The sequence below is a fragment of the Emys orbicularis genome, chromosome 3 (assembly GCF_028017835.1).
Source record: "Emys orbicularis isolate rEmyOrb1 chromosome 3, rEmyOrb1.hap1, whole genome shotgun sequence".
In the NCBI taxonomy this organism is placed as follows: Eukaryota; Metazoa; Chordata; order Testudines; family Emydidae; genus Emys; species Emys orbicularis.
This window is the reverse complement of record NC_088685.1, coordinates 132,660,359-132,686,494: the sequence shown is the minus strand read 5'-3', so window position 1 is coordinate 132,686,494 and position 26,136 is coordinate 132,660,359. Positions and strand designations below refer to the sequence as shown.

The 26,136-nt window shown below is 44.5% G+C and overlaps 1 protein-coding gene across 3 annotated transcripts in view; it reads left to right on the top strand.

Moving 5' to 3' along the window:
- Window positions 1-1,790: 1,790 nt before the first annotated feature.
- The window catches only part of TRIM67 (tripartite motif containing 67), a 44,254-nt gene continuing 19,908 nt past the window's right edge, over window positions 1,791-26,136 (top strand). Inside the window, exons 1-7 of one of the 3 annotated variants that reach the window (XM_065401018.1) lie at window positions 1,791-1,909; window positions 1,957-1,981; window positions 2,013-2,657; window positions 9,288-9,383; window positions 16,423-16,545; window positions 17,910-18,020; window positions 20,643-20,802. In XM_065401018.1, the coding sequence (XP_065257090.1) occupies window positions 1,791-1,909; window positions 1,957-1,981; window positions 2,013-2,657; window positions 9,288-9,383; window positions 16,423-16,545; window positions 17,910-18,020; window positions 20,643-20,802 (1,279 nt within the window). Of the gene's footprint in view, window positions 2,658-9,287; window positions 9,384-16,422; window positions 16,546-17,909; window positions 18,021-20,642; window positions 20,803-26,136 lie in introns of all 3 variants that reach the window. The other 2 variants (XM_065401017.1, XM_065401015.1) reach the window with 2 other exon arrangements.

Sequence of the window (26,136 nt, the reverse complement as noted above, 5' to 3'; positions counted from 1 at the left end):
TGTTGAACCTCCTGATGGCATCAGAACTCATTCCACTCGAGCTATGTCAACATCGGTAGCGTTCCTACACAATGTACCCATTATTGACATATGCAAAGCCACTACATGGTCATCAGACCATACGTTTGCCAAACACTACGCCATCACACAAGATGCCAGAGTGGACATTATAGTAGGTCATACAGTACTGTCTGCCACTGCCCAACCCACAACTCCAAAGTCCCCCCAACCATAGCGGGTACTGCTCTACATTCAGCTGAAGTGGAGCACCCACAGGGACACCACTTAAAGAAGTAGAGGTTACTCACCCTGTGCAGTAACTGAGGTTCTTCGAGATGTGTGTCCCTGTGGGTGCTCCACTACCCACCCTCCTCCCCTCTACTCTGGAGTTCGACTTAAAGGACTCTACGGTGGAGAAGAAACTGAGGGGGTCAGAACGCACACACGCCAAAGACTCCAATGCTGGCGTGAGACACCCGACCAGGCACTGCTACCAAAGATCTCCGATCAACGGCACCGGGACGCACCAACACCTGAAGTGGAGCACCCACAGGGACACATATATCGAATAAACCTCAGTTACTGCACAGGGTAAGTAACCTTCTCTTTTAAAACAACCCACAAACATTTAAGTACAAAAACAAGAAGTCTGCTGGTGGGATGGAATTTAATATGAATGTGACTTTTAAACAAACTATCTAGTAAATAATGATGGGACTCACAAAACCGTATTATCTACCCAAAGTAGTGAAATCGTTTCTATTTATAATCTCTTCATTCTGTTAATAAACCACTAAACAGATGGAGCGCAAACAAAACAGATGGGGGATTTCCCACCACTGGTTTCTTTCTTATAATGATGGTTATTTTCAATTCACAAAACTCTCAGCTGTCATCTCTGATTTATTTTCTCAGCAAATTTCGGTTTGGGTTACATTGCTACTAGCTCTGGTGCATTTCTTTACTCATGATTCCCACTCCCACTGCCTGTGCATGGAGCAGCCAACCAAGATTCGTGCCTATAATAGCCCCCTCCCCCTTTGCATTATTCTCTCTAACAATGCCTGAACGTTTTGTGGTTCGCATTTGGGTTGGAGCATGATAAGAAATGTATCGAAGGAAACATATTATTCGTTTTGTTATTCGCTTTCAAGCTTCCTCCTTTTCTCAGTCTCGTCCGTTTGGGGGCGGGGAAGCTATTCGGGATAGAAGGCGCTCCCCCCCCCCACCCTCAATGTTTAATCCTCTCTATTAATAATGGATTTTTTAAACCTATAAAGCCATCCCAGCACAGCCCCTTTGAAAGAATCGCTGTCTCCAGTCTCGGCCAGCCAGCGAGCCATCCCTTATTTGCTGCACAAACTGCTCCCGCCCTTTGTCCCTCCTCTCCCTCCCCCGCCCCCGTGTACTACTCGATGCAGTGGGAACCCAGCCAGCTCCGCTCCGCGCGCTGCACACACACCAAGGGCGAGGAAATTGCCTTGCAATAAACAATAGCCTCCTGTCGCTGCACCGCCAGCGCCTCCTGCCGAGGTCAGCCCCTCGGGAGCTGTCCAGCCCCGCCGGGAGCGCGCCACTCCGCAGCGGCAGCCAGAGGGGCGGCTCTGTGTGCAGCCTGGCTTGCGGAGCTCCGCCGCCTCCGCCCAGCCAGGCGCTGTCCCTCCCCCGGGGTGCTGAGCCGGAGCGCCGGGGGCCACCCTGGGGCATGGGAAGGGAAGGCGGCAGCGAGCCCCGTCCTCGCCCCGCGCCCCGCCTCGGCGGGCCTGTCTGCTGACCCGGCCGGCCCGGCCATGGAAGAGGAGCTGAAGTGCCCGGTGTGCGGCTCGCTGTTCCGGGAGCCCATCATCCTGCCCTGCTCCCACAACGTCTGCCTGCCCTGCGCCCGCACCATCGCCGTGCAGACGCCCGAGCGCGAGCAGCACCTGCCCGCCTTGCTGCAGCCCCGAGCCCCAGCAGCGGCGGCAACCGCGGGGGCGGCGGGGCCCGGGCCGGCGGCGGGCTCGGAGGCTGAGTGCGCCGCGGGGGGCGGCGGCGGGGAGCACGCGGACAAGCTGAGCCTGCACAGCGAGAGCGACAGCGGCTACGGCTCCTACACCCCCAGCCTCAAGTCCCCCAACGGGGTGCGGGTGCTGCCGCTGGGGCCTGCCCCGGCCGGCTCCTCCTCGGCGGCTCTTCCCCGTGGGGCGGGCCCCAGCTCGTCCCTCACCTGCCCGCAATGCCACCGCAGCGCCTCCCTGGACCCGCGCGGCCTCCGCGGCTTCCCGCGCAACCGGCTGCTGGAGGCCATCGTGCAACGCTACCAGCAAGGCCGGGCCGCCGCCAAGTGCCAGCTCTGCGACCGCAGCCCGCCCGAGGCGGCCGCCGTGGCGTGCGAGCAGTGCGAGGTGCTGTACTGCGCCGCCTGCCAGCTCAAGTGCCACCCGACCCGGGGGCCCTTCGCCAAGCACCGCCTGTTGCCCCCGCCCAGCCTCCCGGGCGGGCCCGGCAAGGCGGCGGGGGGCGCCCGCAAGTTGCCCACCTGCGCCGATCACGAGCTGGAGAACTACAGCATGTACTGCGTGAGCTGCGGCACCCCCGTCTGCTACCAGTGCCTGGAGGAGGGCAAGCACGGCCAGCACGAGGTGAAAGCCCTAGGGGCTATGTGGAAACAGCACAAGGTAAGCCCAGGGGCGTAGGGGTGCACCCCTGACCCAAGCAGCACGGCCCTGCCTTCATGGCCAGGGAGAAGGTCTCTAATCATTAGCTCCACTCACCTCTTCTCCAGTGCCCTCCAGCTCGGGACCTCCAAGCACTTTCCACAGACTGGGGCTCTGTTTTGGCTTTTGCAACCCTCCTCTGCGCCAAGATCATGCTGAGGTGGGAGGAGACAAAGGTGGCTCTCAGCTACCTTTACTCCTCCCCCATTCCTGGAGTAGGCAGGGGGTTGAACTGGCCCTTTGCTCAAATTAGAGCAGCCCCAGGACTGCTGCAATTTATGCTGTCTAGAAGAGTCCCCTAGACAACGTTGGTCCTGGAAAGCCCCCAGCACACCCCTGAGACATTCCCAGAATGTCTCCTCCCAACTCCAGCCAGCCCCAACACACCTTCTGTGCAAGGGGTGTGTGGGGGGGGGGGGGCTGATATAAAGCTGGCTACACCAGATATACCCCACCCAAGAGTCCCCTGTATTGGAGGAATCCTGTTACCCCTTCAGGGCAGCGGTACAGTCACTTCATGCCACCAGAGTAACACAATGTATCTTTAATGGGGCCAAGGATCTAGCCCCACAATGAGGAAGAAGTATTCTATGTCAGTGACAGTTCTTGTTGATGGTAGTTAAGGATGGAGAAGGTGAGGGTCTTATCCACATTAATCCAAAAACTAGTGATGGTAGTGTCTGGTTAAGGGACAGATGAAGGCTTGGCCAGTTCAGAGATTGCTACATTCTGGTTCACTCATCCCTAGTATTGATACTCATTATAATTTGAACCATTCAGGGAACTTGTCTGGAGGCTTTGGGAGATAGTACTTTCACATAAGAGGGGGTTTTCTGATATTTGTGTGCAAGATGGAGCTGCTGGGTAGTTTGATCATGCAATCTTTTTATATAAAAAGCTGGGGTTGTTTCATATACTTTTTGGATAGAGACCAAGAGATGATTATTTTAAAATTGATTTGAAGCTTGTCAGTCTTGCCAGGAAGCCTGGACACTGACTTGATTAAGAATTAATGATTAATATTTTACATGTATAGAGTGCTTGTCATCCTCAGCACATTACAATTATCCATACAGCAGCACTGAGGAGGGTCCCTCCCTCATGAAGGGAGAGCACCCAACTGCTACATTCCTTCAGGTGGGGCAGCTTGCTTCCTTCTGTTGGCTACTGCAGAGGAAAGGCTTGCCTCCTCCCTATTCCCTTTGGTATGATTAGCACCTTTGGGGGGTAATGAGAGGGTCTGTGATCATTTTTGGCTACTGCATAGGGGTAGAAAATGCATCACTTCTTGTGCCCTGATCCCTGGCTCCCCACACAGTAATGCTGATGTAGAACACACAGGGCTTCAATTTGTAAAGACTCATGAAAAGATCCCACATGGCATCAGCTGCACAGAACTTTGTTTATTGATCAGAAGAATGAATGAGTGAATCAGCCCTGATAGTACTTCAATTTGTGTTTCAACAGAGTTAAGGTATTTCCAGCTAAGGACTTACTTAGACCACTAAACCATCTCCTGAATAACTTGATTTTTTTGTGTTCAGGAGTTAAATTCACTTGACTCATAAGCTTCAGGTCATGAATTCACAGCTTTTGCCATTTATGCTAATTGCAGAATCTGATTTTGGGTGGAAAGTCTTCATTAAGGAGTCTACTGAACCCCTGATGAACAATGATTGATTTCAATATGCAGAAGTGGTTAGTGTTTTGTAGATTGTGAAGCCAGTTTGTGTTCAACTAGAGTCTACTTGTGTTACAACTGATTAACGCCTTTTGAAATGGTGTGATAAACTGTGGTGCTGATCAAGATACATTGTAAATCATTTCTCATTCTTACAAACTTTGTCAGAGGAATGAACTAAATTCTGTTGTTTTGTGTTTTCACTGCATTTTTGCTCCTGAGAGTGTGTTCTCACAGAATGTGATTTTCCCTTGTTATATATAGTTTGAATGTTATGATAAAGGTTCTAAAGGGAACAGTAAAATAACCTAAAATTAACTAATTTTTGTGACAGTAGTAATCTTTTCATGTCTTGTAAGTTTTAATTATCCTAGAACACTATACTTGGCAGGAAATAAAAATATTGAAACTGCCAACAGGAGCCAGTCTAACCCCTCATTTCATGTTTATTTTCAGATAGTTGGATTTTGGAATTGAATATTTGTAGTTGGACCTAAGTAAGTTTTCAGATGCAGTAATTTACACTTACTGCCTCCTGGGTCCTGTAACTTTGGCCAACCATAAATTAAAGTGTTGTATTTAGAATTATATGGCAAATTTAATTGTTTGTACATGTTATTGCTAGATAGTCTAGCTCATCCGCCATGAGCATTTTGTAGTCATATTAGTTTAATAAAGATACTTTTCCCTAAAATATATATAGGAATCTGCCATAAGTAAATTATTTTGGAGAAGTTAGAAATTATGTAATATACGAACACAGAGCCAGCTCCTCAGTTGGTATAAATCAGTGGAGGCTCATTGATTTATATCAGCTGAGGTTCTGGTGGGAAGGCTTTAAAGGGATTGATCAAAATTGTGTTCTCCTATTGTTGGAGGGAAGGATATTGTACTTTGTGTATGTACAGCACCTAGTATGATGGAGCCATGATCACATTTGGGATCTCTAGGCTCTACTGTAATACAAAAATATTAATAATATTACTGACGATAGATTTAAATTTGTGGGCCCTTTGACTCACAGGTATGAGGAAGCACAGTGAACAAGTCTCAGTTCTGCAACTTCTGTTGAGTCCTGCCATGTAGATCAAAAATATAACTATTGTGCATGTGTGATCTTGTAGTAGAGACGACATCAGGAACTTTAATTGGACAGGTGTTTGTTTAGGACACTGATGCATAGGGACATGAGCAAGTAGTTGAGGGAAAATATTGGAGTAAGGATGCATCTTTAGAAGGTAGACCAGAATTGCCCCAAACCCCTACCCTCAGGAGCGCCACCAGCTTTTCTGCCACCCTAGGCAGCGGAAGGTCCCGCCCCGAAATGCCGCCCCCCCACAGAGGCAGCGGAAGGTCCCGCTGCCGAAATACCGCTGCGGTCGCCACCCCCCAAATTGTAGCGCCCTAGGCAACTGCCTAGGTCGCCTAATGGGTTGCGCCGGCCCTGCCTACCCTCCATTCCCAGAAACTTGGAAGCTCTTTAAGAATTCAGAGCCTGGATCATATGATGTAATCAGTAGTTAATCTGCTATGATGATAGATGGAGAAAAAGAAAGGTAAATGAGCAATGAACTCTTCTTTTGAAAAAGAATGATAGAATTATCTGTCTCATTTTCTAAAATCAGGGAAGACATCAGTCTTCTATGCCTAGCTAGATTTGATTACTTGTCCTCCTTGTTATCTGTCTGTTACTGTATTTGATAAGAGTATAACCTTTTTACCCATCTACAGAATCCTTATTTCATTGCTGGACCCAGATATTAAAATTAAGATCAATGTGGATAGAACAACATTTGTCAGGAATTATTAATTGTCATGGTTAATGGAGCTTGTAACTTGCAGTTCAGCTTCAAGCAAATCCTTCCACCGTTTGAAAGAGAGCTCTGAGTGTACAGGGTGCATTTTATAGTGGCTTATGGAGGTTTTAGGCATCTGAATCCATTTTGTTTTAATGGAAAGTACATGGCTAAATCCATTTGCTTTAAAAACTACCCTATAAATGTTTTAATAAACAAGGCTATTATCTCTAAATGGGTTTAGTGATCAGAAAACTGGCTTTCATATTCTACTTGCAGTAGCACAACTACAATTATTTAATGAGTGAAAAAGTTTGGTCAAGTTATTTGATCAATTTCTTTATCAAGTTTATGTACAGGGTCTTCTTCATGGTGGCTATATATGAGGAGCTGAGACTGAATGTGCTCAGTTACATTAATATCCATGTAGTTGATGATTGCTCTGGATTGACTCAGAATTTAATGGCTGCCATGATAACTAGGGGACAATCCCCAGTTTTTGGCCCCATCCATACTGTGGGATGCATTGTGCTCTGATGTTGGGGATGGGATTAGATGTTGGAGTAGTGGCAATTATATTTTTGTCATGGACTAACTATAGTCGCCTTTGTTTTGTGGCTGAGGCACACCTGTCCTGTTGGGACCATTCCACTAGCCACTGATTGGCAGAGCACATCACACTCCAGCCCCACTCTCTCCTTACTTTGTTACACCATTCCATCACATTCCCACCTGGTGCTGGCAAAAATATGTCCTGTTGGTGAGGTACAGGCACGTGACCAAAAGGAATGTAAAACTGGGGGAATCTTCACCAGCCCCTTTGTGATGCTCTGGTGGCTCACAGGGACCTTATCAAGGGATAAGGATTTGGTCCAATGAGCCTGGTAAATTTTTGGACCAGACATTGTTACTTCAAATTTTGTGAAATGCCAAGAATTTGAGTAGGAAAAAACACATACATAAGTACTGACAGCAATAATATAATTATTATAGCTCTTCCTATTAGATTAGTTACAAGTTAATTGTAGTAGAGGATATTCTATTTTCAAATTTGGTACCAGTACAATACATGTAACTGGGCTTAATATGGAACATTTCCATGAACAGAAGGGTAAATATTAGGGTTGATTCTTCCTTAAGCCTTCAGTGCTATGTCCCATTATAGGCCAATTTGTGCCTACCCCTAATGTGGCTCTCTAAGGTAAGACCCTCCTGTGGTTGTGTTAGAGCTTCCTACCTCATCGGTCAAAGCATAGGAAATAGAGCAGAAGGAGCAGCGCACCCAATGTCTTCCCTCTCCCAGTTGACCATGTGCATAGGGAGGGAGGGGCGGAGGACGGGTAGAGCAGGGGAGAGGTTGGGTAGAGCGGAGCTGGCACAAGGGGGAAGTGAGCTGTGCCCTTGTCAGGGTAGCTGTAAATCACTTCCCCTCAGGAGCAAGCAGAGAATAAATGGTAACTTTGACTCATATCTACAAAGGTACGTAGGTGCCTAAACAACAAAGTTAGGTATCTAAGTCCCAGTTCTGGCTCCACTGTGAGTCACAAAACTCCTGCCAAACCCTGTAGGTCCCTGAATTCACTCGGCACCTAAGATTTCGGAGTAATCTACCATTTTACTGTAGATAAATATTTAAACAGTTACTGAGGTAGAAAGAGAGAGAGAGAGAATACCTTTGTGGATCTGGGCCTAAGTGCTAACATTGTAGTAAGAGACCAATGGCAAGATCTTAAGCTAGTGTAAATTGGCATAGCTCCATTTGCTTCAATGCAGTTACATCAATTAACAGCAGCAGAGGATCTGGCTCATAGTGTATTTTCCACAAGCTGTTTTAATGAAGCACTGCTGGTTGATATAGTATTGAAAGAGTTCCTGAGGTTACATCAGCCATAACATAACACAAAACATAGTGCTGTTGACAATTAGACAGTTTTGCTATTCTGCATCTGTAGTATGTTGGTTAAATATACTCTAGAGCCTGATCATGCAATCTTATCTGTGAGGGGGCAAAGGTCATTGAAGCTCTATACAGGGGCAAGGGTCTGCTTCCATGGATGCAATTACAGGACCAGGGCCTTCATGTGTACTTTTCAGAGAAATAATGTAATGCACTTTTTTGTGTGTTATATCAATATGGTTGTGTAAGATACTGCACGTGTCTAAGGTTGTTATCAAGTAAACAAGATGGGTGAGATAATATCTTTTATTGGACCAACTTCTGCTGGTGAAAGAGACAAGCTTTCGACCTTACAGAGAGCTCTTCCTCAGCTCTGGGAAAGGTGTTCAGAGTATCACAGCTAAATACAAGGTTATCAAATGCCATGTTTTATACTTTGGGGAATAATATGTGGTCATGTAAAGATAATTGTAGTACATATGCACAAAGGGGTGGAGTTAACATTGCTTAGTCTTGTGGCTAGAATTCTAGTTCAAATATCATGTAAAATTCACCCATTTAAATTATTCATAAACAAAACATTATCTTAAAGTTGTCATACAATGGTGAAAGTACATATTTTTTTTCACCCTCTTGTAACTCAAAATGAATAAAAGAATTCTTCCAGAAATATTCACCTCTGGGTTAAGTTGAAGAATGGATGCTTTCAGCCCCAAAAGAAATTTTTACACAGTGTTAAAAGACTATACAAACAGGGGTTTGTAATGAAAGTTCTAATATATTTTAACTGTAGCTGACACTACAAAGTTTGTAAAAATTTCAGGTTTAGAGTTAAGAAATTGCTAGTTTAGATATCATTTGGGGATTTTTCAGCATGACAGACACTATGTAAATGTAAGATACTATCATTTCAATGCATATGTGAACAGTTTCAGGCTTTTGTAAGTGTTGTGACTTAGCTAGTCATTACATTTAATTGGAAAATGGAGACAATAACCGACTACCCACACAGAGATTCACCCTTACTAAATCTATTACAATTGAAATCCTAACTTATTCTTTTCTAGCACAAATCCTCTGTGCAAGTAAGAATGCATGTGACGCCAAGTAAGCCTTTTAACATTTAATTGTAAGAAGTAAGGATTAGTATTTGCATTTTTTTGCAATTCATTTGCATTTTATCTCTAATTTTTCATTTTAAATTCTGTTTCTTACAGACACAGTTGTCTCAGGCTTTAAATGGTGTTTCAGATAAAGCAAAGGAAGCTAAAGAATTTTTGGTTCAGCTGAAAAATATATTGCAGCAGATACAGGTAATTGTATACTACTTGTTGTTTTGATAATACAATAATCATTAGAGCTGAGTGCATAATTTATTTGATGACTTTAGTCTCTTGCTGTTCACAGATTGCCTGGAATAACATACTCTTTTCTTTAATGTATTTGTTAGGCAAAATTATTCATCAGCTAATGTCTACAAATATTTGTTGGCCTGTAGATTGTATGCCATTTGTTGCAAGAATTGGAAATTTGAACTGTGTTGTTTAGTTTCTGATTGGACTCATTGGTTGTATGGTGTGCTTCTGTTCACATACTGGATGAGTGTAATTCTTAGAGTCAGGTTTTTGGTAAAAATACTAATTTTTACAAATTCCAAACTTACTACCTGTGAATAGTCTAACATTTGCTTAAATTATGCTGTTTCTGAGAATATTCTTGTATTTTAATTGTTAGGATATTTGTGGAAAGTCAAAATACAAAAAGTGCACAAGAACTGCCAAATGAATGTGGGGAGGGAGGGGGTTTGAGTGGAAATTATTGTTGTGTATGTTTCTGTTCAGCTCTGATCATTGGATTTCGACTCATTACATTGAGCAAAAGACTAATTTAAAACACACATTTATGTAACCCTTCTGCCAATCTAAGTTGGCAGCAACAAGGGCCGGGTTCTGTATCTAGGGGTTCCGTTTCAATAACGCAATGCAAAACCGGCTCGAGCCCCCACCCAGTGACCTGGGACAATTACATACCACCCCCCTGGGTGCCTCTAAGAGGCAATACTTCCCCTCTCGCAAGCACGGAGTCTGAGTGTAGCAGAAAATGTTTAATAACATGAGGTAAACGACATCAGCATTAAATTGGAAAAACACCACAAACAGGATTCATAACACAAACCATGAGCAAAAAAACCCACCCCAGCAAATTGGGCTGTGTCCTTTCCCTTTGGTTCTTGAATCCAGCAACCCAAAAATCACCCAGAGTCCCCAAAGTCCAACAACCCCCAAAGTCTCTTGGGTCCAGCAACCACCCAAAGTCCCAAAAGTCCAACAACCCCCAAAGTCTCTGTCCCTGGTCAGTGCAGCCCCAGAGTAAAAGGGGGCACGCAGGGTGTTAAGGGGCACCTTACGTGATCCGAGGCCGACCGGCGGTCTCTCCGTGGGGTTCCGCCGCAGCCTTTACCACGAGCCAGTCCACTTCCTGCCGTCCCACGAACCGCTCCGCTCACCGACCTGTGAGCCGCTCCAGCCGTCCCCGCAAACAGCTCCGCTCACCGTTCCTTGGGCCGCGCCAACCGTCCCCGCAAGGCTCCGCGCCACTCGCTGCTCCTCCAGTCGTCCCCACAAAGTGCTCCGCCAGCTGCTTAGCAATATAGCTTCAGGCTCCCCCACTAGTTAACACAGCACTCAGTGATCTCAGCTCTTAATAACTTTAGCTCCTAGCGAGTTCAGCTCTTAGCAACTTCAGCTCATAATAGGGGAGCCCCAGTGCTGGTGCACCATTGGCCCAAAGTGAATTCAGCTCAGCAGCCTGTAACTAGACTCCTAATGGAATCAATGCTAGCTCTGACATTCAACAGTGGAGAGAGGAGATAGTGCAATTGGTGTTTCAAACCCTCAGAGGGGGCCTGTCCCCATCCTCTCTCAATTCACTGGCTTTTGTAACCCATGCCCCTTGTCAAGCAAGTGCTACTTAGGTACTGGTGAAGGACTCACTCAGTCCTTCTGTCATACAACAGTTCCACTGGCCTTGATTCACAGAATCAGGGTAACAAAACTTTATTCTTCCTGCCCCAATAACAGAGAAACTGGGGATCCCATACCAGCCAAAGTAACCACTTTCAGTTGCTGTTGTTTCATGCCAGGCGAGTGGGTGTGCCTATGCAAACAAGATCAGCCCCTGGAGTTCTTTTCCACACTCGCCATAATTCACCACCAGATGTCAGGGTAGAGCTCATCCCGACTGCTTACATTTATATTTGCACTAAAAGAGCACAAAACCAGTGTGAAACTCAATTGTTTTTTTCAAGTGAATATAGGCTCATGAAAGTTGCTGGATATTGGGAATTTTCACCTCTCTGTCTACCCATAGAACAGGTCTGGGACATGCAGCAGCAGTGCCTGCTTCCCTATACTGACTCACCAGGGCACTAGGGGAGGATTATTATTGTTCTAACTAGTGATTTTTTCTAGCATGGCTTCTATGATCTACCCACTGTGTGCTGTCTGCTTTACTTCTGGCCCTTTGGTCATCAGTGAGCAATCCCCAGTTCCTGCTTTGCGCAGAAAGGGAAGGCAGGAGTTTGAGAAATAAATATTTGATCTAAAATTAAATTATTTTAAAAACCCAGATTGAGTTTCTACCACAAATGCTGCCAACATATGCAAAGTGCCACAGAATGCTGTATCCCCCACCATTTGCATTCCTCTGTTGCTCTGCTAGAAGTGCCAATAAGGGAGATTAACTTATTTTTTTAAAGTGATATGGATAACTGACTGATAGGAACTGGCCTAAACCACCAATTCATGTCCCTTAGGCCACCAAACAGCTGTCAGATGGTAATGAACTTCAGCCACTCACTATACACATTGAACAGCTTGGAAGCAGTGAGCTGCAGGTGAAGGACTCCATAGTCCATCGCTGATCCACTGGGTCACCTAGCTCCCCTCAGTAGCTACTTTTACCCTTTTGAAACCTAAAGATGAACATTTAAAACTGTGCTGTAAAATCCTTTAATGCATATGAACAGAAACCTGGCAAATTGTTATGCATAATGGTACTGTTGTAATTAGAGTCGAATGACCAGGAATTGTCTGTTCTGGTATTCGTGACTATGACCCCCTGAATCTCCACCCCATGTTACTAAAATCCTAGAGGTGAACCCAAAGTAGAAACCTGCAGCTAATCCCCACCCTCTGAGTTTTGAGCAAATTTGAATCTGGAGTTGGACTGAACTCCACATCATGGGCCCATCTCTATAATGGGTCTAAACCGGAACACAAAATCTGAACAAATCAGAACACTGGGAATGTTTGGATTCAGATCCATGGCCTGAGCTGAGAAGCATGATTCTGGTTGTCTCCAATAAATACCTCAGTACTGGCAGCCTCCCACTTTCACCCCTCAGCAGAACTGTCTTACACGCAAACATTTGCTCAATGGAGTAAAAGATATGTAGTTTTTATCATTGTATTTAAACACCATACAAGCCAGACAGCAAGTAAAACCCTTTACTCCCTTGCTTAGCAAGAGAGAGCTGTGCTCTTACTCTTGGGTTCACGGCCTCCTTTTTTTTTCTCTGCTCTTATTTTTTTCCCTGACTGTGGATTTCTGCTTTTCTTCTCTCCTTTTTCTCTTCTTAGGTTACTTTCAAGTCCCTTACACTGTTTTTCTTGCACTCTTCAAAACCTGCCTGATTGCCCTCACTACCTCTTTCCTGACTCTCTAAGGGGCCTTGTTGCTGTCACTATACAATTCTCACTCTTCTCCCATCTGCTGCAAGAAGTACTGGGGAGCGGGGGGTTGTAGTCCCCATGACAGGAGCACCCACAAGAGCACTCATTCTGACTCAAATTCTGTGCAGAAACCAACGTTTCCCTATCATCTTGTGAAAGACAAAGTGAAGGCACGGGGGGTGTAACCCAGTAGAGGAGGGACAGATACAAGCAGAAAGGGGCTGGAGCTAATCCGTGGTCTAGTTGTAGCTCATCTAAGTTCAGCCCAAGCTTGGTCCCTTGCTTCCCACTGCTAGCAGAGAACCATGGGTGATTCTCACAGGACTAGTCTGCGCTGAAGCATACACCACTGCAGCTTCACTGTTCTGGGACATAGCTCTCTTGGGTATGTCAGCTCAAGCTACACTGAGCCTGCAGTATAGACCTAGCCAAAGAGGCAGTGCATTCAGCTCCCAGGGAAAGAATGTTCTTTCTCTCCTTAATCAGAGAGGGGGCTGCATGAATCATGGCTTAGGGCAGGGGCGGACAAACTTTTTTGCCTGAGGGCCGCATCGGGTTTTGGAAATTGTATGGAGGGCCAGTTAGGGGAGGGGGTTGTGGTCCGCCCCCTCCCATCCACCTCCCCAGGACTCCTGCCCCATCCAACCCCCCCATTCCCTGATGGCCCCCTGGGACCCCTGCCCCATCCACCCCCCTCCGCTCCCTGTCCCCTGACCGCCCCTGGAACCCCTGCTCCTGACTGCCCCCCGCCGCCCCATCCAACCCCTCCTCTCATTCCTGACGGCCCCCCCCCCGGGACCTCTGCCCCATCCAACCACCCCTTCTCTCTGTCCCCTGACTGCCCCGGGAACCCCTGCCCGACTGCCCCCCGCCACCCCATCCAACCCCTCCTCTCATTCCTGACTGCCCCCCCGGGACCCCTGCCCCCATTCAACCCCCTTGTTCCCCGCCATCTGACTGCCCCGACCCCTATCCCCGCCCCCGCCCCCCCCCCAAACTCCCCTGCCCTCTATCCAACCCTCTGCTCCCTTCCCCCTTACCGCGCTGCCTGGAGCACTGGTGGCTGGCAGCGCTACAGCTGCGCTGTCCGGCTGGAGCCAGTCATGCCATTGCCACCGCGTAGCACAGCACTGGGTCAGGCCGGGTTCTGCAGCTGCACTGCCCCAGAAGCTCGCTGCCCCGCCACCTAGAGCATTGCGCCAGCGGCGGAGCAAGCTGAGGCTGCGGGGGAGGGGGAACAGCAGGGGAGGGGCCGAGGGCTAGCCTACCGGGCCGAGGGCTAGCCTACCAGGCCAGGAGCTCAGGGGCCGGATGTGGCCGGCAGGCTGTAGTTTGCCCACCTCTTGCTTAGGGTGTGAGGATGAGGGTAATAAAATTTAATCTAAAAACAGAGGTAGATTGAAATAAATAGAGGGGAAGAGAAAAGCCGAAACAAAGGGAAAAAGATGGGCATAAGTAACGTGTGCATGTGTAAGGGATAGCTAAGCAGAGCCTGATTCTCCTCTCACTTACACTATTTTTACTGTAAGGTAACTCCAATAACTTCAGTAGAGATATTCCTGATTTGCAGCAGTGTAAATGAGAGCAGAGGCTTGATGCTGCTCTAACATTGGTGTAAATCAGGAGAAACTGTCAAAGTCAATGGATTTACACTGGTGCAAAAGGGGTATAAGAAAGAAGACAATTGGGCTCACTGACTATAGAGCTAAATTTCATTTTCCTTTCCTATCTAGATGTCCCTTCTGTCACTTGAATCAAGTCAACAGGGAAGATCGAGAATAGAGGGATTTGGCACCAATGCTTATTGCTATCCCAAAGTAGGGATACTTTGTAGAAGAGATGGCACTTGCATCTTAAGACAAGATGCCTATTTAAACCTAATTTAGCTTGGCAATGGCTCCAGAATAATGAACTAAAATTGGCAAACCATCTTTTTCTAAAACTGATTTTTTTCCAGAGATAAAGAGACATACATATAGTCCCTAACATAAACAAAGCAGTGTGTATAACCCATACATACTGGGGCAGCAAATTGTGCACATTCATAGATTTATATTTAAAGCCTAAAATCATTCAGGAATTCATTCCTGGAAAAGTAACACTTGTGGTTTTAATAACTGATTTCAAAGAGAACCTTGTCAGAGAAATGGATAGGTTAACGGTCTAAAAATACTGTAAATCCTTTGGTAACTTTATCTCTCTATCATCACTGGGCCTAATTTTCCACTGCTTTTCACTTTGGAGTCATTTACTCTAATGCAAAGTGCATGTAAAACTCTCCCCATCAGACTGGTAGTATTTCACACCCACTTTGCACAGGTGTAAATGCCCACATGAGGTGAACCAGTGTTTATATCTGTTGACAGATGAGTTCTTCCCTGAGACTCTCTATTTATTCAGTGGGATTTAAGCTTAAAGTTAAGCACATGCTTAAGTGCTTTGCTGAATTGGGGTTCTAAGCAGAAGACAATGGAGAACTTTGCCAGCTATACTTGTCCTGGGAAAACTGACTACCACAGTAGCCTGTTAGAAGTGGATATCAGTGACTATATCAAATGTAGAGAATTGTCCTCCAACCTTTAGGAAGGCAATAGGACAAATCTAATTTTGGCCAAGTGGACAAATCAGATTAGTAAAATATAATCCAAGGGGGAAACAGAGAGAGACATTGATTTAAATAGGATTTACGCACATGCTTAAAGTTAAGCACACTAAAGCTTAAGTGCTGAACTGGGATTTGGGGAGAAGCTGGTTAGGCAGCCCAATGTCTCCTGGAAACAGGAGCATGAAGGCTTCCTTCCCCTCCTCAAGAGCAGCTGCTTAGCTTGTATGATGACTTCAAAACATAAGACTGGTTTAAATGGAATTCCATGGGAGTGAAATTCACCTGTGTGCAGAGGACCAGCCCAAAGCCTAGTGCTATTTAAATCCCACTTAAGCTCTGACTAAAGTGCTTCATAGGCCTTCTGCTGGTCCTCTGTACAGAAGTGAATTCTACTGCTATGTGACTAAAACCTACAGTGTATTATTTTTAAAAGGCTAACCAAATTCATGTTTCCAGGGAAGATGTAAGCATGTGCTAACTACAAGAAGCTCAAAAAAAAGTGCTCAGGTTAAAATTGTTCCTTTCATTGTGCATATTGCCCTCCGCCTTCATCTTGAGGCAATATATCACAGTCTCAAGAATTATATTTATTCTGGGTTTATTCCCCTTGGGATCAGTCTGTGGACTCCATTCTGCTCAAGTTACTATGGTGCAACCCCCCTGATTTCAGAGGAGTTTCAGTGAGGTAACTGAGAGCAGAATTTGGAACAATATTTTAAGACTACATAGAGACTCCCACGCATTCATTTGTCTGGAAAATGCTAGTATATTAAGGGGTTACAATAAATCAATTTTGTAGCATGATCATCTTGACAGTGTCCCTTAAGGCATTTTATAGCCAGCAGTTGTTAACAGTGCAATATGTAATGGAATCACAAAGGAAACATGAAATGCCAAACTCTTGAAAGGAAACATTTTCTAAATGTAAAACGTGTATATTGGTTTGGGTAAATAACAGCTTTTACTGTAAAAAATTCATTTTCATAGATGAATATGATTGTCACCTTCTTCTAGGAGAATGGGTTGGATTATGAAGCTTGTCTGGTTGCTCAGTGTGATGCCCTGGTTGATGCATTAACTCGTCAAAAGGCAAAACTGCTCACAAAAGTTACCAAAGAGCGTGAGCACAAATTAAAGGTGAGCACAACTATTCTGAGTTGCAAGCATTCCAGAGAGTGTGGCTACAAATATTTCTATTGAAGTGTCTCTTTAGCCTAGAGTTAATGCACATTAGGCTAAGTCCTGAAGCCCTTATTTAGTTAAAATTCCCATTGACCAGATCTTGAAGTCCTTATTCAGGCCCCAGTTTAACAAGATACATAAGCATGACTTCAATGGAATTATTCATGTGTTTAAAGTTAGGCATGTGCTTAAGTAACTTGCTGAATTGGTGCTTCAAACTTTAGGCAATACTCTTATTGAAGTTTATGGGTCAAATCCTGACAGGTGCTAAGTAATCGCAACTGATCCCACTGAAATCAACAGGCAGTTCAAGCACTCATTACCTCTCTGGTTTTGACCAAGTGGAAGCAATCTTGTTCGGGAAAGGACTGAATAAAAATTTCAGCATTTAGTCCATTTTTTTAAACCTTCAGAATCTCAAGTGTCTGTGAGAGACATCCTGAGATCCTCTTTCACTCTCTTCTCAAGAGAAAAGGGAAGGAAAGAGAAAATGTAATTGGCTGATTGGAGTGGTGGTTCGTAGGGTTCTTTGTGGTGAAATTTCATGCAGCTCATAGCTCTGTATTTGAAGATATTACAAGTTCTGGGTGCATTACAAATATTTTAGATTTTTTTCTATTGTCTGATTATCACAATGTAGAGGGAATGGACAGACTGCTTCAGCTCGGTGTTCCGGGAACCCCACTCTCACAACTTCCTAAATTTATGGTGTCCCACTAAAAGGCCTGATTCTCCTCTCACTTACACCATTTTTACCTTGAATAACTCCATAGACTGCAGTGGACTTACTCCTGATGAGAGCAGAAACAAGTCCAAAATTGCGGAAAAATGAGAGATGTGCCTTTCTTATTCTTTTCCTCTGGATGAACAAGGGTCTACTGCAAATTGTGAAGGGAATGATAGAATATAGATGGACCAGTAGTCCTCATAGTTATCCTGTTTAATATATTGGGTTTAAATTATTTTGTTATTAAAAGCTCAAATTTTAATGGAAGTGTGATTGCATGTGCAGTGAACAAATTCTACATCCATTTGATCCTAACTCCTTCAGCCATGAGCAGACCTGGGTATTCAACACTTAATCTGCTCTGATAATTGAGATTCCCTGTACATGACATTTTGCCAAACTAATTATCAGTATTTACAATACAGAGCAAAGAAGTGTAGCTGATGCAGATGGGGTAATACCCATATGACAGCTAAAACAAACATAGCTTTAACACTCTCTTCCATTCACTGCTGCTGCTTCTGAAATAATTTACTTGATTCAGTGAAGGCTGAGACGATTATCATAAATGTACTGAGGTTTTCATTTGCAGGTTGTTTGGGACCAAATAAATCACTGTACTCTGAAGCTACGTCAGTCAACAGGGCTTATGGAATACTGTCTGGAAGTAATCAAAGAAAATGATCCCTCTGGTTTTTTACAGGTATTTTCTTTTTTACTCTTGTGAAGAAACAAAAAGATTATACTGGAATGTAAAACTTGTTATGGTGGAGTGTTTAGCTTAATGGCTTGGAAATGGGCTCTGGAGTCTGTCAGCTGCAGGTTCACATTCTGTCCTTGTCAATATAATACCTAGAAATTATTACAATTTGGTGGCTAATATGAAATGATTTTGGTGGCATCTATGCATTTCCCAATAGACAAGGGTCTGCATCACCCAAAAGAACTCCAACATAATTGGTACTCTTGTTGGTAGTTTAAGCAGAGGCCAAGATTTGAATGGACATGGAAGATCAATTTTCCCCTTTGCCCAGCCTGCTCTCTTTGCAGTGGAATGGGGTAGGGGACCACCAGGGAACTGGTTATGGCTTCCTGATTTTTGCACCAACCCAGTCCTAGTGTCAGTTAGTTAGAGCAGCCCAGAGACCTTACACCATTAATACTACCAAGCCTTCAGCTTGCTCCTGATATGTCCCCTTCCTGACACCATACCTCTCAACTGTCAAACCTGCCAAGTGTGTGAGTGCAAAATGAGTGCTAATTTTGATGCAGCTATGGAACACCTATCTTGTTGCATGTCAAACCTAATTTACAGATGATGATGTTTTCTAGATTATGAGACTTCATTTAAAGCAGCATTTCTCAAACTGGGGTCCGTGAAGGTACTCCAGGGGGTCCACCAGCCCCGCTGTTCAATTCCTCCCCCTCCCTCCCAGTGCCTCCTGCACACAGGGGAACAGCTGTTCAGCGGCATGCAGGAGGTGCTGGGTGTGAGGGGGAAGAGCGGGGACGGGGCATGCTCGAGGGAGGGGGCGGAAAGAAGTGGAGAAGAGGAGGGGCAGGGGTGGAGTGGGGCTGGGAAGAGGGTGGGTCCTTGGGGGAAGGGGTGGAGTGGGGGCGGGGCCTGGGGTTGAGCAGGGGATTCGGAGGGGAGGGGTCTGTGAAAACTTGTAAATCAAAATGGGGGTCCTCGGGTTGCTAAAGTTTAAGAACAGCTGGTTTAAAGGATTATTTTCTCACTATGTGAATTAATTAAACCACTTTTAAAAATGAAAACTGGGCAATCAAATTCTTGTCACATGCAGCCATAAAGTCCCCTAATCTGAGGCATCATCAGGATAGAACCCTAGAGTTCTAGATCCTGGGCACAGACCTTTACTACTTGAACTACAGATGTAATTACTGTTCTCTCTGTGGACCAGCCTCTAAAGGTGGCCTTGACAGTGGATTACACAACTCTTCACTAGATAGCAGTTAATATTGGAGATGAGGATGCTTGGTTCTATCCCTGACTCTGGGAAAGAAACATGATGTAATGTTTGGAGACAGGAAAACCAAAGCACATATTTGGTGCATTCTGCTTGAAAGGTAATATGATTGAGTGGCTAGTATTTTTATCTCCGATATCAGAAACCTCAGTTTTATTCTTTCTTCTGCTCCCAGATAACCCATGTAGGGGTATAAAGGATGGGGGTTACAGGTACCCCCACATGGGCAATTAGTCCATAGCACAGTCTGACCCCAAATTAACACATGGAAAAGTCTAAATAGTTTCTTTGATCCAAACTACCATTTACCATGGTATTTTAATAGCGCTAAATCTGAAATCCTTACTCAGTCTTCACTGAAGCTATGTGCCAAACTCTGAGAGGTTCTGAACATCTGCAGTTTCCTTGTCTCAGGATTTGGCCTATTGGAGTTTTGCCTCCGCAAGAACTAAATAATAGCTGAATAAGGATTTTGGGGATGATCCTGGGTCAATTACAAAAGACAACATGGTGACCAGCAGGTGTCTTCTTCCTCCCTTTGCCAAGTGTAAAGAGTTACTATCTGATCATTTAGGCTCAGCTATTATAATGAAATCCCCATACTGACATGCTTTCTTCTGACTTTCTCTAGTTTGCCATTCAATATGGATTTATTAAGTTGTTTCTGAAAATTATAAGATCTTTTCATGGTTACCATTACAAACCCAACAGAAGGGTGTCAATACTTATCTTGGCAGTATTCGTCAAGCCCTAATAGCTTGTGGTTGAACTAGAGCAGAGCTTTAAGAGTGGCATCCAATCTTAATTTAATGGAGAATCAACCTCATCCTTTGGAGAGCTGTTCCAATGGTTAATTCCCCTCACTGTTAAAAATGGGCACCTTATTTCCAGTTTGAATTGAAACTAGCTTCAATTTCTGTCTGCTAGACTTTGCTAAATTAAAAAGCTTTCTAGTGTCAGAAATCTTCTCCCTTCAATTCACGGAGATGAAACGAGACATCAAGACAGCTGCTGTGTAGATCAGAGAGGAAACACCGCTTTCTGTATGGCTCTCAAGCAGTTAAGATACATCCCCAGCCCTGTTCCACAAAGCTTCTTTTCAAAGAAAACTAACTTTTCCAACTCTCACAGGGGATTTGCTTTGAAAAGACAACACGGGAAGATGCAACACACATGGAACTCACAGCAAAATTACCATGTGCCCTGCTTCAATTAGGCCATGAGGCTCACAGTCACCTTGTATGATATAGCATAGTCATTCAGGTCTGTCACTTCTAACTTATTCTGGTCTATTTTTGCATTTGCAGTTTCACTAAAAGCCTAATGTTCTTTTTAAGATTTCAGATGCTTTAATCAAACGTGTTCAGGTGTCTCAGGAACAGTGGGTCAAAGGAGCCTTGGAACCAAAAGTATCAGCTGAATTTGACCTGACTCTGGATAGTGAACCTTTACTACAGTCAATTCACCAGCTGGATTTTATTCAGATGAAATGTAGGGGTGAGCTTTTGTGATTTGATTTTTATTTTATTTTTCATGTCTGCTTTGAAACAGTGCTGTAGAGGGGGAGGTGAAGGAAGGTGGGGAGAAAGAGAAACTAGTTGCAATGTATGGATAGTTATTTTTGTCTTCTCTTAATCAAACATGAATTTACCAAGGAGTGCTTTCACCTCACCTCAAGTGACCCAGACAAGCTCAGACAGTGAAATTAGGTGAAGTTAAAGATTTGAAAAGATAAAAGTTTCAGACAAAGACCATCTGTCTGTTTTGAAGGTGGTGAAGACATTGGTGTCAATATGAACTTGAAAACAACTTAGCTCCTTTGTGTAGCATTAACAAGTTTAATACAGTTAGTTAAAAATGAGTTGCCGATAGGGCTGGGTGGAAAACCACAATTGCCTTTTATGGACAATGTTGAGGTTTCAAAATTTTATTGTGAAAACATGGGCAAGAGGCCAGCCCTGAAGAGCCAATAGGCTGGGATGTGGGAGACTCAGGTTCAAGTCCTTGCTCTGTCTGAGTCACAACTGGGTCAGTGCCCTACCCACTGGGCTATATAGTCAGTATCACTCTGGAGCAATTGATATTGAATGATTTATACAAGGTGGAACAGTTTCAACAGGAGAGAAAGCACAAGATTGACTATATAGCCCAGTGATTAGGACATTGACTTGAACCCCAGTCTTCCATATCCTAGATGAGTGCCCTAACCACCATGCTATTGGCTACTCTGAGTGAACTTGCTCGTGCTCTCTCTCTTTCTCCCACCCTCAAACTTTTGTCAAAACTGATCCATTTCCACAAAACGTTTTAGGTTTTGACAAAACAGCTTTTTTTTTTTTTTTGACAGAAAACAGTTTCATTGAAAAATTTTCAACCAACTCTAATTACCAACGTGTCAGCAAGAGTATCATCAGTGGCAAATGAGTCACTTCTTACTCTCAGGGCTTGTCTACACTACCGCTTAAGTCGATGTAAGTTACGTTGCTCAAGGGTGTGAAAAAAACACTACCCTGAGTAATGTAACTTAACTCAACTTACAGCGGTGTCATAGCTTCTGCCTCTTGTTGAGGTGGCGTAATTAGGTGGTGTCAGTGAGAGAGCGCTCTCCCATCGGCATAGTGTGTCTTCATCAGACGTGCTACCGGCGCCAATTTAGTGTAGTAATGAAGACAAGCCCTCAGTAAGGCAGAACCACCATGATAGTTATACTCAGTGGGGATACTGCAGTTGCCAGAGCCCAAGATAAAGCTTTTGGAGGTATGGGCAAGAAATTACCATGGAAGGTCATTGGCTATGGAATTCCTTAACACCAAAGATCAGGATAAGCCCAAGCCTGACTGTCTATAGGACAAATTGCAAAACCCATCATTTGTACAAGGCCTCCCTCAATAACAATGACAGAAGAGCAGCCTGGTGATGTTTCCTGTGGGCAGGGAAGGGAGAACAAAAGGAAGGATGGGGGGGAAAGTTAAGCTAAAAATGGCTGAAAGTAGGAGCTGGTAGGGAATAGGTGCCATTTGCAAAAAACAGTGTAATGCAATTTTAAATGTTGTGCTTGGAGCTTAGATACCAGGGAGACAGGCACATCCAAACTGGATGTATATGGACAGATAGACATTCTGTAGGGGCCTGATCTAAAGCCCATCGAGATCTATGGGAGTGTTTCCATTGACTTCAATAGGCTTTGAATCCAGACCTAAGGATACATGCGGAAGACACGGAAGAGTCTACCAGAAAGTATTGGATGGGTTGAAAATAATTTTGTTTTTCTCTGATTCCACAAGAGCAGTCCATACACATGAGGATTCATGTTCATCTAGTAATTTATCTGTTCTCTGTAGGCTTAGTTCTGAACTGAAACATGCGCAAGCTAATGTGAACAGAGTGGCTAATTTGACAGATAAATCCTTGGAGAAACAATGGAAATTGTTGAATTCAGATAAATAGTTAAAGGCCAAAATAAGCTCTTTGAGAGGGGATTGCATCTCAGCATAAATGGGTTATAGTAATGAAGCCACTCTAAAAACATCAGTAAATTGCCCCTTTTAAAATTTAACAGCAAGAAAAATAGAAGCGAGAGCACAAGGCATGAGATTTAAAATGTAAGTGAGAAAGCCTCTCTGAGTGTCATCTGCAGAGGTGTCAGTTGTCAACTTAGACTGGTGTTTTAATCAATCTAAATTTAATAGTGGTTTATAGTCCCCCCTGAACAACTAATAATGAATTTAACTAAGCCACTCATGCATTCCAAATAGCTAAGCAACCCAGAGAGTACCTGAGATAGGAACACCTTAGATTTTTGGCTTCCAGATATTCATCATTTTTTAAATTTACAACCTGCAGAAAATCACTCTCCCTTCCCTCCCGCCCTAGGCCATGTCACCTCCACTCGCATGTGCATTTGGAGGGTAGAACCAAGGCTGTGCCCATTCTCTGCCCACCTGCATTGGTGGGGAATAGTGGGCATGTAGCACTTGCTTTCTCCTTGGGACCTGTACCCAAGGACCAGCTAGCCCTTTCAGGGGCATAGGGAAGGCTCTTACTTCCCCTTATGCTGTGTGATCAAGTAGTACAAGCCATATTCTAGTTCTAAATAAATGTACAATCACAGGGAGATAGGAATTGTTTGACATATAGAGAGGCATATATAAATAAATACAATTTTTGGCTGTGTGCCTATTTCTATTTAACCTTATAGGGTATGTTTATACTGCAGTCACGGGGTGTGACTCAGCTCAAGTAGACATACCCAAGCTAGCTATAATCTAGCTACCTCGGGTTCTGAGCAGTGAATCTGTGCAGCGTGCACCTCAACATGGGCTGAACAAGCCCACACTGCACCCTGGATAAGTACTACAGTGGTAGCCAGCACTGAAATGCTCCCTGCTGCAGGCTCTCCAGGTCCCAAGCTAGCTAGATTAAAGCTAGTTCAAGTATGTGCACTTGAGCTGCAACCACACCCTGTGATTGACGTATAGACATGTTGGTATTTACTGGGCTTTATTTTTGTGATCTCAACCCTTTTCTCCCCCAGTTCATTTCCATTCCATACCAGATGGAAAGGTACCTTTGTATTCCTGACATCCGTCCGTGTCCAGCCTGCCCCAGTTTGTGTTGGCTTGCCCTAAAAAACTTTTCTGTGTCAGCAAGCTGGTGCTAACGTGGACGCTCATTCCTTCTGTAAAGTCTCTCCTTTCCCCACTGATTCCTTAGTGCCTAAAAAATTTAAAACCAACTTTACACTATCATCTCATTCAAATATTGAGAATCTGAAGAGCCCCTATCCAGATGGCCCTGCATGTAGAAATGGAAGGGTTATTTCAAAATAAGTGGCCATGTTTCACTAGCCAAAAACCAGAGTGGTAAGAAACAGAGCTTTATAAATAACTGGGAAGCCAGCATAACATGTTGAGGCTTTGCTATTTATCCATAAGCTAAATACAGAGCAAACCCTAGGCTTGCATTCCTGAACCAGTAGTCTCACAAAAATATATGCCCCTCCTGAAACCAGCTCCTCTTTTTCCAGTCCCATTCACCACTTTGCCTCAGATAGCAATCAATCTTTGCCAACTGTTTTGATGTCATATGGAAATTCTACCAACTCTCTATGTTGTTTGGTCTGGCAACAGCAGATTCAGAATGCGCTTTAATGACTTTCAGAGCTAAACCACAATGGGAGATCGGGTACAGTCCCAAGGGAAAAAGTTCCAGACTGACCCTTTTAACTGCAAGTTGTTTTTTCCTATATGTTTATTTTCACCCTGGTATCTGAAGATTGGAAACTGGAGGAAGTTGTCCATGTTTAAATAAGGAAGCTGAGAGGTGGGATGGGAGGAAGGGGAGAACTGCGAGGGGTAACTTCACCCGAGAGGAATGGAATATTGTCATCAGCACTTGTTGATGCCTGAATTTCTGAAATCTTTTTTCAAACCTCTGGCCTCACCTCATTCAACATCACTGAGCTTGCACAGGTCAGTGGGAGGTGAATGCCTGCTCATAAACAAACACTGATTCACTGCGTTAGACAAAGCATAATGAAAATGAAATCAGATTGTATTAAATTAGCCCTGGTGGTGACTTGTGCATATATCTTACTGGTGGACTAAGGATAAGCCTCAGATCCGAAACTAATCTCGGTAAATAATGATCAGGCAGAGTTTCTTTAACATTGAGAAATGTAATCAGTTGCAAATTTACTGCACAGAAAGCACAAGTGTGGTACTGTAACGATGAGTGACAGGAGTGACTCTTTGCTAGCCTGTTAGCAATACCTCAACACTCCAGGAGATATGTTGATCCACTGAAAGACATGCACAGTTTCTAATATTTGGTGGCATTTTGATTTAGCCCACATTTCTTTCCTTCACCTCCGTCCTCTTCCCTCCATTATATTTTCTGATTGCCATGGACTGAAATCCCTACCCTTCTCCATGACTAGCTGTGTCTGTACATCACATCCTCTCTGTTTTCACTAAAGACATGGATAGAGATCTAATCCAGGTTTGATTTGTTCTTGAATGCTGGAATAGTGATGGGATTAGTGTTTGTTTGTTTGTTGCAAAAAGAAGAATGGATACAAATGCTTAAAATCACTTTTGGCATGTGGCGGCCCATCTTTTCCCCATTCCCTTTCACCCACTCCACCCGCTTCTTGCCAGGTGGCGTGATCCAGAGATAACCCTCATACTCACACTGTCTCTGCTGTAGCTCCTGTCCAATATCCAACCCTGCTTTAGAAAGACTCACACCCACTGCGGTCTTCTCTGCCAGCCTGACACAGCTTTAAAAACCAACCACCTCTTTCCACCCTGATGGCTCCAAATATCAACCTGTCTGGTTCTCCTCCCCCAGGAGTATACCTCCCTCCTGTCATCCCTACCCAGCCCTCATGATCATCCCACTCACATCTTCCTATGGGGACTCCCTCCTTTCCCCCCACCCCCCAACTTGACAAGTCTCTCACAACTCAGACTCATCACAAAGAAATAATTTGGTATTTGGAAAATCCAAAGGAGTGGCTTCATCCCTAGTTTTATCTCTGTTTATTTAATTTAGGGGGACCTAAAGTTTACAGAATCTGTCATTGGACTGTTGTCTTGCTGAATATAATCCCTCTACTGACTAGCCTAGGGGAAAAGTCATTGTACAGCTCGCTGGTCAGGTTGACAAACAGCAGAATAGAACCTTTGAACATCCAGCTCTGTCCCTACAGAGGGAGGGGCTATGGGATGAATTGAATTGTGTGTGATAAGCTTCTAACTTGCCATGAGACATCAGTGACACAGTGTTGATCTAGTACCCAAAGGATGTCCTGCCTGCATCATTTATAGA